At 34.7% G+C, this 13,777-nt stretch overlaps 1 protein-coding gene across 1 annotated transcript in view; it reads left to right on the forward strand.

Annotated features, from left to right (window-relative positions):
- The window catches only part of ATAD5 (ATPase family AAA domain containing 5), a 38,264-nt gene that overhangs the window by 9,480 nt on the left and 15,007 nt on the right, over positions 1 to 13,777 (forward strand). The window contains exons 4-14 of the mRNA XM_081030253.1: positions 487 to 651; positions 1,122 to 1,248; positions 1,812 to 1,893; positions 2,432 to 2,613; positions 4,390 to 4,547; positions 5,551 to 5,710; positions 6,165 to 6,491; positions 7,412 to 7,508; positions 9,426 to 9,505; positions 9,738 to 9,877; positions 9,970 to 10,120. Coding sequence (XP_080886379.1) covers positions 487 to 651; positions 1,122 to 1,248; positions 1,812 to 1,893; positions 2,432 to 2,613; positions 4,390 to 4,547; positions 5,551 to 5,710; positions 6,165 to 6,491; positions 7,412 to 7,508; positions 9,426 to 9,505; positions 9,738 to 9,877; positions 9,970 to 10,120 — 1,669 coding nt within the window. The remainder of the gene's footprint in view (positions 1 to 486; positions 652 to 1,121; positions 1,249 to 1,811; positions 1,894 to 2,431; positions 2,614 to 4,389; positions 4,548 to 5,550; positions 5,711 to 6,164; positions 6,492 to 7,411; positions 7,509 to 9,425; positions 9,506 to 9,737; positions 9,878 to 9,969; positions 10,121 to 13,777) is intronic.

Raw genomic sequence — 13,777 nt, forward strand, 5'->3', positions numbered from 1 at the left:
ATGTGATTTGTGATTATATTTTTTTCTATTATATATGTTTTAATAGACTTTTTTTAGAGCAGTGTTAGGGCCACAGAAAAATTGAGCTAAAGGTACAGAGATTTCCCATGTACCCCCTGCACCCACCCATGCACTGCCTAACCCGTTATCAATACCAGAGTAGTACATTTGTTAACAGATGAACCTAAGTTGACACATCTTTATTACCCGAAGTTTATATTACGGTTCACTCGTGGTGTGTTCTGGTACATTCTGTGGTTTTAGACAAATGTAGAAAGACATGTATCCAACATTGTATTATTCTACGGACTAGTTTCACTGCCTTAGAAATCTTCTATGTTCTGCCTATTTATCCCTTCCTCCCCCTACAGCCCTTGGCAGCCACTGATCTTTTTATTGTCTCCATAGTTTTGCCTTTTCTATTTTTTTCTATTAGTAAAAATAACATGTTTAACAGTGATCTAAATATTTTACATTTTTCTTTAGGCAATCAATACTTCAAAACGTGTATCAAAAGCAAAACGATTGATTGAAAACGCAAAAGCTTTACATATTAGTAGGTCAAAAGCTGCTGAAGAAATAGTGACACCCTTAAGGCGTTCATCAAGACATCAGTCTCTTCCTGAAAGGAAAAAAATGTCAGACACAGAAGTAAGTATTACAGATATTTATTGGAGTATAAATTCTGTCCTATTCTACTGTTTGGGGTGGGTGAAGGAAACCATTATAAAGTTACAAAGTATTGTAACATAGCCTTGAGGTGGTGGAAAAGATACCATTTTCAGTTCTGCTTTGAAAGCCTTTGGCTCTGTTTTTCCTACAGAATATAGTCTGAATCCTTATCAATTCATTCAAGATCCTTCATAGGCTGAACTAGCTCTTCCCTTCAAAACAATGCCTTAATCTACAGAGTTTTGGCTCTAATCACACTAAATTATTCATTTCTCCTCAGATGGTGCATTTTTCACTTTTTTCAGTTTGTAGTCTCATCATGGGGAGATGTATGGAATTGCTAATGTAATTATCTTGTTTATGGCTTCTCACACTATAATCCTTTTTAAATTTTAACCACATTGATTGTATGAGATATTTTAAACATTTTTTTTCTTATTCTATCTTAGGACTCTGTAATGATAATAGATTCAAGTCCTACTTCGTTAAAGCATCCTGAGACAAATCAGAAGAAGCTTCAGTGTCTAAATGATGTGCTAGGAAAAAAACCTAACAAGACTCCTAAAAATGTATCTGGTAATCAGATTTGATAACATTTATGATGAACATTAGAATGTTTTTGAGGGTATTATATTGTTCTGAATTATAATTTGATCTCTTATAAAATGTAAACTTTTGATTGTGTTAAATACTATTTCTATTTTAACAAGTAAAGGTATAACGTATTCACGAGTTTTGCAATGGATAACTGAGCATATTTTAAGTTATTGAATTTCTGTGTATCTATCCTCAGTTAAGTTAGTGGTTCCCACACCTAAGTAATCATCAAAATCATCTAGTAAATTTAAAAAAATAAAATTAAATCTTCAGTTCCTTCTCTAGATATATTAACTAAAAATTTCCAGAGGTGTGTTGTGAGAATTTGTAGTTTACAAAACTTTTGTTCTCCAGGAGATTCTAACTATGATTTGTCAGGTTGAGACATCAGATCATTATATAGAATTCTTTTTAATTTAAAAAAATATTTAAAGAATTAATTTTTAAAAGTTTAAAAAGATAGAGAGATAATTTTGAAAGCAGCTGGAAGTAAGTGGAGATAATAAACATTAATACTAAACCTAACTATTTATTTTTCTAAGGAAAAATGAAAGTCGCTCCTTTATTTCTTACCGGAAAGGCTCATAAAACAGCTGAACCTATCCTTGGTTTTGATGAAAGCAGGTCAGTCCAATACAAAGTTTTAAATACCAAAATGTTTTATGAAATATATTTTGTATTCATTTTCTTTGATGAGAAAGCATGTAAATTAGCATTTGAAACCTAATAAGTTCGTTTTATTTATTTGTTTATTTAATGTTTATTTTAAAAGATGATAATATTAATAATGCTGCAACTGAAATTGAAGATTCTTGGTCTTTTGCAAACATTTTGTGGCTATCTTTAGACAAATAATGGAAAAATTAACAGGCAAACCACAAATACCAAAAAGCTGATCATGAACTTATTCAGTAAATACTTAAATACCTACTATGTACAGCTACTGTTTTTGGTACTTCAAGTCAGTTTTTTCTAGATATACTTATTTTTATTTAATTTCTTAACAATGATAGACTTGTTTTTATGATAAGCAAGAAAGAATTTGACCAGCTAACATCTTAGCTGATAAAATCTTTTCAAATTAAGTTAAACGTATCTTATAGTTTATTGTTTTAAGTGTTTATAAACTTAGATTTCCTTTTTCACCTCATTTACTTAAAAGTCAAGGTACATCTGAAAGATCTCAGGACTGTGATAAATTTAAAGCAAAGCGTGACTTCCTAATGAGTGGTCTGCCAGATTTGTTGAAACGACAAATTGCAAAGAAAGCTACTGCGTTAGACGTGTACAATGCAGTGAGTGCCAGTTTCCAGAGAGTAGTTCATGTGCAACAAAAAGATGATGGTAAGCTTATTAATTATTATTGAATATTTAATTTTAAAATGTTAGAATATATGCTGATGGAAGAAGACTAAACTTTGGGTGATGAGGACACCATGCAGTATGCAGATAATGTATTATAACACTAACCAATGCCACGCCCAATGAATTTAATTACAAAATAAATAAATAAAATGTTAGAAGTGATATGAAACTATGCAAGTTGGTTTAAGACGAGGCTAAGGGTTAAGTTTAATTCTTACGGAGATTTTAGTGGGAATTTAAAGTCTCTTCCTGTACCTTGGACTCAGGATGGGGGTGGGGACAAGAAAGCCAAAGGCCTCCTCAGGCTTTACCCCTCATGCCAGGGAAAGCAGGCATGTGTGCGGGACCTTAAGTGAAGGTTGTTCTCCAGAGAGGTGCTATGTTCTAAAAGGAAGCAATTCCCTTCTGAAATTCTAGCCTGTGTGTATCCTTGTCCAGGCTCCTGTTGAACATGCAGGGGCAATCTGTTTGTCTCTTTTTCCAGAACAGCTTTGGCTGTTTAGTACCACACCTATATTTTGGAACATTTTCTGGGATAGGTAACAAGTAGCAGTATGGGAAACAAGTAGCGGTGTTTCATTGCTTTAGTTCACCCTTTTTTCACATGCACCATGCACAAGAGTGAGCTGTTTGCACAAGCCCCTTACACGGTGGTATCAGTTTGATCACAACCTAATTCTATTTGGATTCTAATGCTGTAGCAACCACAGTCTTACTTTACTTACATGGTTTTTAATTGCTAGTAATGTACAAAGCCTTCTATCTTTACTTCATTGTTGTTTCTACCTACAATTATTTCTATCAGCACAAAGACAGTTACATTTTCCTCAGCTGGCTTTGTGGTTTGGTTTAGTGCACTCCTTCTGTCATGAAATGTACACTGTGTTCTCTTTCTTTTCCTTCTGTGTTTCTGACCTTCACACTTTCTGAGTTTTGTTCAGCCTCTCATTTGTATGGGGAACTTGTCAGCCAGTCTTTGTAATAATATGCTACTTTTCCCCTTTTTGCAGCCCTGCTGCTGGCCATTCAGTTGACGAAGACTGTCTTATTATTTACTAGTTCAGCTTTATAAAGCGTTTTCTAATAGAATGTTCAACTATAGAAATTAGTTATGCTTTTCTTCCCTGATTTTGATAAACCCATTTTCACAGGAGTGCTACTGTAAAACTTAGCATATCTCTTTGTAGATGAGCAGATGAGGCAAGCACAGAAAGAACCTCTCTCTTATAACCTTAAGCGATAGTGAATGAACACTTAGTATTTCTGGCATTCTGCTGAGCACTTCATATGCAAATCTAGCTTGAGCGCCATAACAACTGTAGACGGTTGAATATTATAATTGTCACCCCCACTTTACAGATGAAGAAACTAAGTAAATGTATTTACACTCACCTCGCTAGTAAGTGGCAGAGTCAGGATTTGAATCCAGGTCTGATTTCAAAGTTTAAACTTTAAATGAGGATGTTAACTGATCCTGAAATTTTTGCCCTGAGTAGCAAAGTTGATTTAAAAAGAAGAGAAAACTTGCTAATATTTGCTTATTTTTAACAATTGGTAGGGAGGACTAGGTAATTTTTATTAATTATATACTTTGGAGGTGAGGATTTTGTTCCCTGTGTAGTCATCTGAGTTTTGGTACTTTTCTATTAACTATGTAGTTGTTGTCAGGTCTTTTCATGTTTATGTACTTGACACTTGATAAATGGATAGTATGTGAATGAAGGTAATTAAAATATTTTTTCTGTTTTTCTTTAGGATGCCATTTGTGGCATTTGAAATCGCCCACTTATCCGTTCTTAACTAAACTTAGAGAATTGAATACTAAAGTAATAGATCTCTCAAAATGTGTTATTGCTCTTGGTGAATTTTCAACATTGGATTCAAATTTGAAAAGTAATAACTCTGCTATTGTGGTAAGTGTTAGAGAGCTCATTATAGGGTGTTTCCTTCACATCTTTCAGAGGAAGAAAAAATTGGGTATTTACTATTGTAGCCTAAAATTCATTTTTTTCGTAGAGTCCAATTTAGAAAAATAAATCCCAGTTGAAGTACATATCTCTTTCACATACTCCTAGAGCTATAAAAATGTTTTAAGAGTTAATGATAGCCAGTTTCAAAAGAGTACATTATGGGGGCCGGCCCGGTGGCTCAGGCGGTTAGAGCTCCGTGCTCCTAATGCCAAAGGCTGCTGGTTCGATTCCCACATGGGCTAGTGGGCTCTTGACCACAAGGTTGCCAGTTCAATTCCTCGAGTTCCGCAAGGGATGGTGGGCTCTGCCCCCTGCAACTAAGATTGAACATGGCACCTTGAGCTGAGCTGCTGCTGAGCTCCCGGATGGCTCAGTTGTTTGGAGCGCGTCCTCTCAACCACAAGGTTGCCGGTTCGACTCCCGCAAGGGATGGTGCACTGCGCCCCCTGCAACTAGCAACGGCAACTGGACCTGGAGCTGAGCTGCGCCCTCCACAACTAAGACTGAAAGGACAATAACTTGAAGCTGAACGGAACCCTCCACAACTAAGATTGAAAGGACAACAACTTGACTTGGAAAAAAATCCTGGAAGTACACACTGTTCCCCAATAAAGTCCTATTCCCCTTCCCCCAAAAAAAAGAAGAAAAAAAGATTACATTATGTATAGCACATTTATATACTTTATAAGTCAGCATTATAACCTAATACGTACAGTTAGTTGAAATAGAGAATAATAGAAATATGAACTAAGTCCTTTTAAAAGCTATGCAAATGCAGCTTTGCCATCAGAGTTGTATTTGGTGACATTGAAATCAAGGTTACATTTAGTGACTAAAGCTAATCCTACATTGATATGGATTTATTGCAGAAAGTAGTTGGTAGTGTTGTGCTTAATGTTCCTAGACAATGTGGGTCTGTTATTGAGCATTTTATTCTTTACTTCAGTTAAGGGGGCGAAGGAAAGATTTTACTGAAGAAGTAAGAAATCTTTTGCTGGAGGAAATTAGGTGGTCAAATCCTGAATTTTCTTTGAAGAAATATTTTCCTTTGCTTCTAAAAAAACAAACTGAGCACCAGGTACCCTCTGAATTTCATCATAAACCAGGTTAGTGGTAATTATTGTCATTTACGTTAACGTTTCACTTATGAAGATGCTAAGACTTAGTCATTGACCCTTGGAAGTGGTCACCACGAAAAGAAGATTGCTAATGGTTGGCAGGGAGAATTGTTTACTGAAATAAAGCATCTTGTGCAATGTAGTGTTAGCCCCTGCCAGCTTCCAGAGACACCAACCCAATGACAGCTTTAATTATGTTAAAATATTAATAACTCATTTAAGGAAAGCCTTAGATGAGGCCATTTGAAATTATGTAGCTAGTATAAAGGCAGTCTTAATAACAAAATATTCGGCTTGCTTTCAGTATGCCATACTTGATTCTTATGTTTTCATTTTATAGTAGCAAGACTATTGGATATTTTGAAGTGATGTGAAGGTTATTGGATAATAAAAAATTTTTTTTGATTAGTAAGCTCATGCATTTCTATTATTCCCCAAATAGAAAGTCCACAGCTAAAGCCTGATGTCAAGCTAAAAGAAACCAAAAGGAAACGAGTGGAAATGGAAAATCATAAGTCAAAAAGAAAGAAACTAAATGAGTATTCAGAAAGTCCAAAAAAGATAAATTGCAAACCAAAAGAACTTGACAAAAGAAACAACTCCACTGGGATAAAACTAGATTCTTCCAAAGGTCTATATTCTAAAACATCCAGGAAGAAACAAACTACTTTGAGTATAACATGTAAAATGGAAACAGAAGCAGAAGATTCTGGTATTCTGCAAATAGATGATGACAAAGAATCTACATCAGAAATATCTTCTCTTCCTGGTAAATTAAATTTTCTCCCTCTGGTTCTAGAATTTTTGTTTTTTTTTTAACCTCTCACTTCCCTCTTTTTTAACATATGCTTATTGCAACATTCAAACATGTGTATAAAATAAGAATGGAAGCCTTACTGATTAGTCTTACAGATCACATTTAACAGATTGGTGTTTGGTCTTTGATTTTTCTGTGCTTCCATAAATACATAAGCTTTTTTAAAAATCTGGGTAACACTATGCGTATTATTTTAACACCCGTTTCTCATGTCTTTGACATGTTCCTGCTCAGGCTATTTAGCTTTTCCAAAGTAGCATATTGAATTGATTAATTCATCTATATATATAGTGTTAGAGTAGGTTTTGATATTCATACAGGGAGTGTCCCATCGTTTTTAAACACAATTGTCATGCACCTGCTCTACTAAAAGAACTACCCCCGTAAATCCATTGGAGTGTTGATTTTGCATTAGTTTATAGATTAATTTGGAGCGAATTGGCATCTTTATAACATTAATTATTCTCAATTAAGATATAATACATTTCTCCTTTTACCCAGAATGACTTAGTTGGACGTTTTCATGTTTTTTTCCAGTGGTCAAAAGAGGCTCCACTAAAATTATGCTGTCTTTGTTCTTTAGCTATTTTTTATGGTACAAATTACTTTTCACGTTTCTTAAGTGGTTATTAAAAATTTAAATGTGTACTTTTAAACTTGACGTACGTACATGAGACTGGTGGTCAGTTTTTATGGGAGAATTTGATGTGAAGAATTTTGAATGTAATACTACGTTTTAAAATTGACTTTTTGGCATTTTGTAAATATAAATATTTGTACATACAGTTATTACATGAAACAATAATGTCAATGTCTAAGAAAATATGCTTATGTCAAGGAAAAAATACTTTAATGTTTATTTTTTGCTTTAGATTCTGGAACTGAAGACATGCTTTGGACAGAAAAGTATCAACCTCAGAACGCCAGTGAACTTGTAGGCAATGAGCTAGCTATAAAAAAGTTACATAGGTTGGTAAAATTTGTAAAGGAAATGAGAAATAGTTTATGAATCATTTTATTATTTTATTTTATTATAAATCCTAGAAATATAAAGTAATACAGTACCTGGTAAAATCTTTAAAATTTTTTTTTTAAGTTTGTAAGTGAAAAGCAAATATCCTTCTTGATTCATTATGCTGTCTGCTAGGGTAGAGGTTTGCAAACTTTTTGATCATTGGCTTAGGATTGGCAGGTAAAATATAGGGCTCCCAGTTGAATTTGAATTTCAGATAAGCAATGAATAATTTTTTAATGTGAGTATATCCCAAGCATTATCCGTGTTTATCTGAAATTTGGATTTGGCTGGGTATCCTGTGTTTTTATTTCCTAATTTTGGCACTCCTACTCAGGCCCCCTTTGCACTCTTAAAAATTATAATTTAGACCCCCAAGTACTTCTGTTCTACCCATGGACATTTATGTATTAGGAGTTGAAAGAGACATTTAAAGCCTAAGATGTCAAGTACATGTTCATTAGCCTTTGGGTGATGTTGTCATACGTCCTGTAGCCTCTGAACAGGACACCAGTTAGAGAATGAGAGTGGAAAAGGCAAACAATTGCTTGGCGTTGTTGGGAAACAGTTTTGACCCCAAGGATCCCCTAAAAGGGTCTTGGAACCTCCCTGCACCCCATGTGAGAGCAACTAGTCTAGGACACTCTCATGATGAAAAGCAAGCCCCCTCTATTAATGTCTAGTCAGTACAGGCCTTACCAGGAGAACGAGGCTCTCCTCAGCCTCACGTGGTAAAGGTGGAGGCATGCCTGTCTTAACGATCCTGGGTTTTTTGGACTCAGTATCCTTGGAGAGATCATGATGAATGTGTGTGGGGAAATGAAGTATCCCTCTCTTTTCCTGAGTGGTAAATCCACTATTAAAGGTTTCTTGTAAAAATTTATGTGCATGTTAGTTTCTTCCTAACAAATGAGATCAGATTACTACTAATTCTGGTCCATAATCCTTTGTCTACATTTCCCACATCCAAAAAGTTCTGAAAACTCAAAGTTTATTAGTTTTGTTACATCAAGTTTACTATGGTTTTTATTGATCCCACTTTGTACTTCATACATTTTTTTAAAAAATTCAAATATTAAATGATTATGGACATACTGCCACAGACCCCTTTAGAGGTATTCTGTAATATGTGGTATGTGTACCAAATTACCTTTCTAATATCTGAAAAATTCTGAATTCTAAAACTCACCTGGCCCAAAGGATTTCTTGTAAGGAATTGTAACCCATAATAAGAGTTAACACCTTGAGCTTGACACGGTTCTAAGTATTTGCATTGTTCTTAGTTCATTTAATCCTTCAAACAATATGAGGGTAAATGTGCTGTCCTTATCTCAGATGGGGAATGAGGCCTAGAGAGGTTGAGAGGTTGAGTTATTTGTCTAAGGTCACACAGCTAGAAAGTGGTGGAGCTGGAATTTAAATTCAGATAGTCTAGCGCCAGACTAGAATTTAATCTTTCTTATACTTAGCATTGTATATTAGACATCTTTCATGTTATGGCACAATCCACCTAAGGTTTTTTTTAGTTGCTGTGTACTGGTGTCTTATATGAGTGTACCATAATGTATCTTTTCCCCTACTGATGTACTTTTAGGTTTTTTCTTTTGGAGGCTAATGTAAACAATGTTGCAGTGAATATGCTTGCACATATAGTCTTGTATATTTAGGCAATAATTACTTCATTTTAAAATATTCATGCTCATATAAAAATGTTTTACTATTTAGTTGATTCAGAAGTGCTATGGAGTACTTAAAAACTAACAATACGCCATACCTTCCCCCTTCCCCCCTGCGCTAAATCATCTCAAGATACAGTCTAAAAGATAACTATATTCTATGAATTACTTTCATTAACATACATTTTCTTATGACAGTTGGTTGAAAGACTGGAAAAGGAGAGCTGAGTTGGAAGAAAAACAAAATTTGAAGGGAAAAAGAGATGAGAAACAGGAAGGTATTTTGAGTCATGTTTTTTACATTTCACTGGCATTTATTTCAAGTTAGATTAGTTAAAAACTTTTGTAAAATTTCTTAATTGGTATTTTATATTTGGTTTTCTAGTTTTTGTCCATTAAATTTCCAGCCTTTATTGGAAAGAAGTTTGTGGGATTTGATCATTGGGTTTGGTGAAGTAGATTTGCTGCCTAAGCAGTTATCATCTGATGTGCATTTGAATTATTTTTCAGATCTGTCGGATAGAATAGACTTTAAAGGCAGTTCAGATGAAGAAGAGAATCGCCTTTGCAATACTGTTCTTATAACAGGGCCAACGGGAGTGGGGAAAACTGCTGCCGTATATGCTTGTGCTCAGGAGCTTGGATTTAAGGTTAGTAATAGCTACAGTGGAGCAGTGTGAGTGTAGTAATTGAATGAAAAGAAAACATAAACCATTGTGTCTTTTTTCATACATTCTTTTAGATATTTGAAGTGAATGCCTCTTCTCAGCGCAGTGGAAGGCAAATTCTGTCCCAACTGAAGGAAGCCACTCAGTCCCATCAAGTAGACAAGCAAGGTGTAAACTCACAAAAACCTTGTTTTTTTAATAGCTACAACTTAGGCAAGTCACCAAGTAAGTACAGTGTTTTCTTTGCCATACCTTTTGAAAAAATCAAGTCTAAGAAAGAAAATTTTAAATTAGCATTTTGATATCCATTTTTAATCTTTTCCTACATATACACATGCCTTTAAAATTTTTCCTGGACTCTGTGAAAACAAATGTCAAGACCATCATATAATTTTACCCATATATACTTTAATAGGTATCTCTAACTGATAAGGACTTTTTAAAAACCGACCACAATATCATAATCAGATATAAATTAAAATTTATATCTAATAAAATTAACTGTATACCTTAATTTGATCTAATACATAGTCTAATTTCAGTTTTCTGTTGTTTCAAATGGTTTGTTCAAATCAAAATCCCAACAAGGCCCACATCTTACATTTGATTAATGTCTCTTAAGTTTCTTTCAATCTCTCTAGCAATTCCCTCACCCTTTCTTTTCATATCATTTAGTTGAAGAACATGGGTCATTTGTCATACAATTTCTCACATTCTGGATTTGGCTGATTGTATCTTCATGGTATTAGCATATGCCTCTTCCCTGTATATCCTATAAACTGGCGGCTCGGATCTGTGGCCTTACTACATTCAGGTTCCGTTTTGAGGTTAGCATATATATTAGGTTGGTGCAAAAGTAATTGCCATTTCTGCAATTTTTTTTTTTTACCCCTTTAAAGCTTAGTTACTTTTGCACCAACCTAATACATAAGCGGGGCTGTATGTATTTCCTATAGCATCATAACAGGAGATACATAACGACTGGTCATCCCACTTTTAGTGATATTAAAATTGATTGATGAGTTTGTTTTCACTCGAATCCATCCATTATCAAGTTCTTTATCACTCTCTTATTTAATGGTATTTTGGAGCCATGAGTGATCTTTGTCTAGTAGACTCATTTCATAGGGGTTAAAAAATGGTGATTTTTGTAATTCACTCAACCTTTCTTAATTAGAATTCTAAGAAGCACTATTTCTCATCAACTTCTTAGATACTTTGAAATACAGTCTGTACAGGAAAGGCATGAGAAATGCTTCATTCTTTCCTTTTACTTACCAGTTCTTAAAATAACGGTGTCCTAGTCTCTGAAGTGAACCAGTGAGTTTTTGTATAGTTTTACCTTTTTTTTTTTTTAGTATTACTATGAACTCATGGATTTGTATTTATTTAATGTGTATCAATCCTTTGTGTTCCTTATTCTGTGCTGCTTTTAAGATTTTCTCTTTATCACTAGTTTCAAGCGCTTATGATCAAAATATACATTGGTGTATATTAAAATATTTCATGTGCTTGGGGGTTTGTAGGGTATTTTGTTTGTATGGGCTTATAGTTATGACATTTGGGGAAATTCTAACCTTTTTTTTTCTTTTTTATTAAAATATATTTGGCATATAACATTGTGTAAATGTAAGGTGTATAACGTGTTAATTCAATACTTTTATGTATTGTAATGTTTGCCATTGTATCGATAATTAGCACCTCTATCACATTACATAATTATCATTCTTTTTAGTTATTGGAATAATATAGTCACTCAGGAAGTTTGATGATTGTAATATAATATCATTGTCTATATTCACTATATGTACTATGCTTTAGATATCTAGGATTATTACTCATTGCAAGTTTGTACCCTTAAACATCTGTCCTATCCCCTTCACTACTATCCTCTGGTAACCACCGTTTTACTCTCTGCCTTTATGAGTTTGGCTTTTTTAGATTACACACATAAGTGACATCATACAGTACTTGTCTTTCTCTGTGTAATTTATCTCAGCATAATGTGCTCAAGATCCATCCATGTTGTCATAAATGGCAGGATGTCCCTTTTTCTCATGTCTGAATAATATTCCATTGGAGATATACCAGGGGTGCCCCAAAAATGTATATAAGTGGACACTTTTGTCAACGTTGCTCAAGCAATAGTTCGCCATAATCAGAAGTGTCTGGACGCTGATGGTAACCACTTTGAGCACCTCTTGTAATTGCAGAAATCAAACGTGACTTGTATTCGTCTTTTGTTATCGGTATATATTGAGTATTACAATTTTAGTAGCTTTTACTTTCTTAAAGTGTGTATACATTTTTTTGGCACCCTCTGTATCTTCTTCTTTATCCATTTATCTACTATGGGCAATTAGGTTGTTTCCAGACCTTGGCTATTGTGAATAATTCCGCAGTAAATATGAGAATACATATATCTTTTCGATACCTTTTTTGTTTCCTTTGGACATATACCCAAAAGTGGAATTGCTGGATCTTATCATAGATCTTTTTTTTTAACTTTTTATTTATTTTAAGTGTGTTTCTCCAGTACCCACCCGCTACAAGTCACGTAGTTGTTTCAATCTAGTTGTGGAGGGTACGGCTCACAGTGGCCCAGGCGGGGATCGAACTGTCAACCTTGTTGTTAAGAGCACAGTGCTCTAACCAACTGAGCTGACTGGCCACCCCTTGTAGATCTATTTTTAATTTTTTGAGAAACCTTCATATTGTTTTCCGTAGTGGCTGAACTAGCCTTGTGCAAAGGTTCCTTTTTCTCCACATCCTTGCTAACAATTATCTCTTCAAACATTTTTTTATGTCCAGCACTCCTCCTTTGGCAACGCCAGTTATGTATATTTTAGATCACTTGAACTTTTCTTACAGCTCACTTACTGTTTGTTTAGTTTTCCAGTCATATGTCCCTCTGTGTTTCGTTTTGGATAGTTTCTATTACTATTTATTCAAGTTCACAAGTTACTTTTGCAGTATATACCATGCTGCCAGTACCATCCAGTACATTTTTCATTTCACATATTATAGTTTTCATTTCTAGATGCTTGATTTAGGTCCTTTTTATATCTTCTGTATTACCATGCCCAATCTTTCCTACCAGTTTTTGAACATGAAATACAGTTATAATAACTGTTTTATTGTTCTGATCTAATTCTATCATCTGTGTCATTTCTGATGTGGTTTCAATTGATTGATTTCCCCCACCCTGACCCCCATTGCCCCACCATGATTGATCATATTTTCTTTCTTTTTTGGATGCCTGATCATTTTGATTGTATGTCAGACTTTATGTAGTTTATCTTGTTGGATGCTGGATATTTCTGCGTTCCTGTTTTGTGGTATAAGTCATTTGAATTTTATTCTGTGATGCAATTAAGCTACATAGAAAGTTTGATCTTTTCAGGTCTTTTATGCTGTATTAAGTGAGAACATAGCAGCATTCAGTCTGGAGCTAATTTGACCCCATTACTTAGGCAAAGGCCTTCTGAGTACTCTGTTCAGTGCCCCATTAATTACGAAGTTTGCCATTCTGTCTAGAGGGAAGAGTAACTTCCCAACTCTTTGTGAGCCTTACAGGTTATTTCCTCCAAACCTTCACTGATCATTACTCAACTGAAGACTTGAGTGGGAACTTCTGCAGATTTCCAGAGCTCTCTGTGTCGCTCTCTTCTCTTTGCTATTCTGCCATATGAACTCTATCTCGCTTGCCCTCCTAGGACTCCCAAGTCACTCAGTCACTCAGGAAGTTTGATGATTGTAATATATCATTGTCTGTATTCACTATATGTACTATGCATTAGATCTCCACAACTCAAGAAACCTCTCCACAACTCAGGGAAATCTCTACACTGAGTTCCCCCTCCTCACTGTGGCCTGGAAATT

The sequence above is a fragment of the Rhinolophus hipposideros genome, assembly GCF_964194185.1.
Source record: "Rhinolophus hipposideros genome assembly, chromosome: 20".
Taxonomy (NCBI): Eukaryota; Metazoa; Chordata; class Mammalia; order Chiroptera; family Rhinolophidae; genus Rhinolophus; species Rhinolophus hipposideros.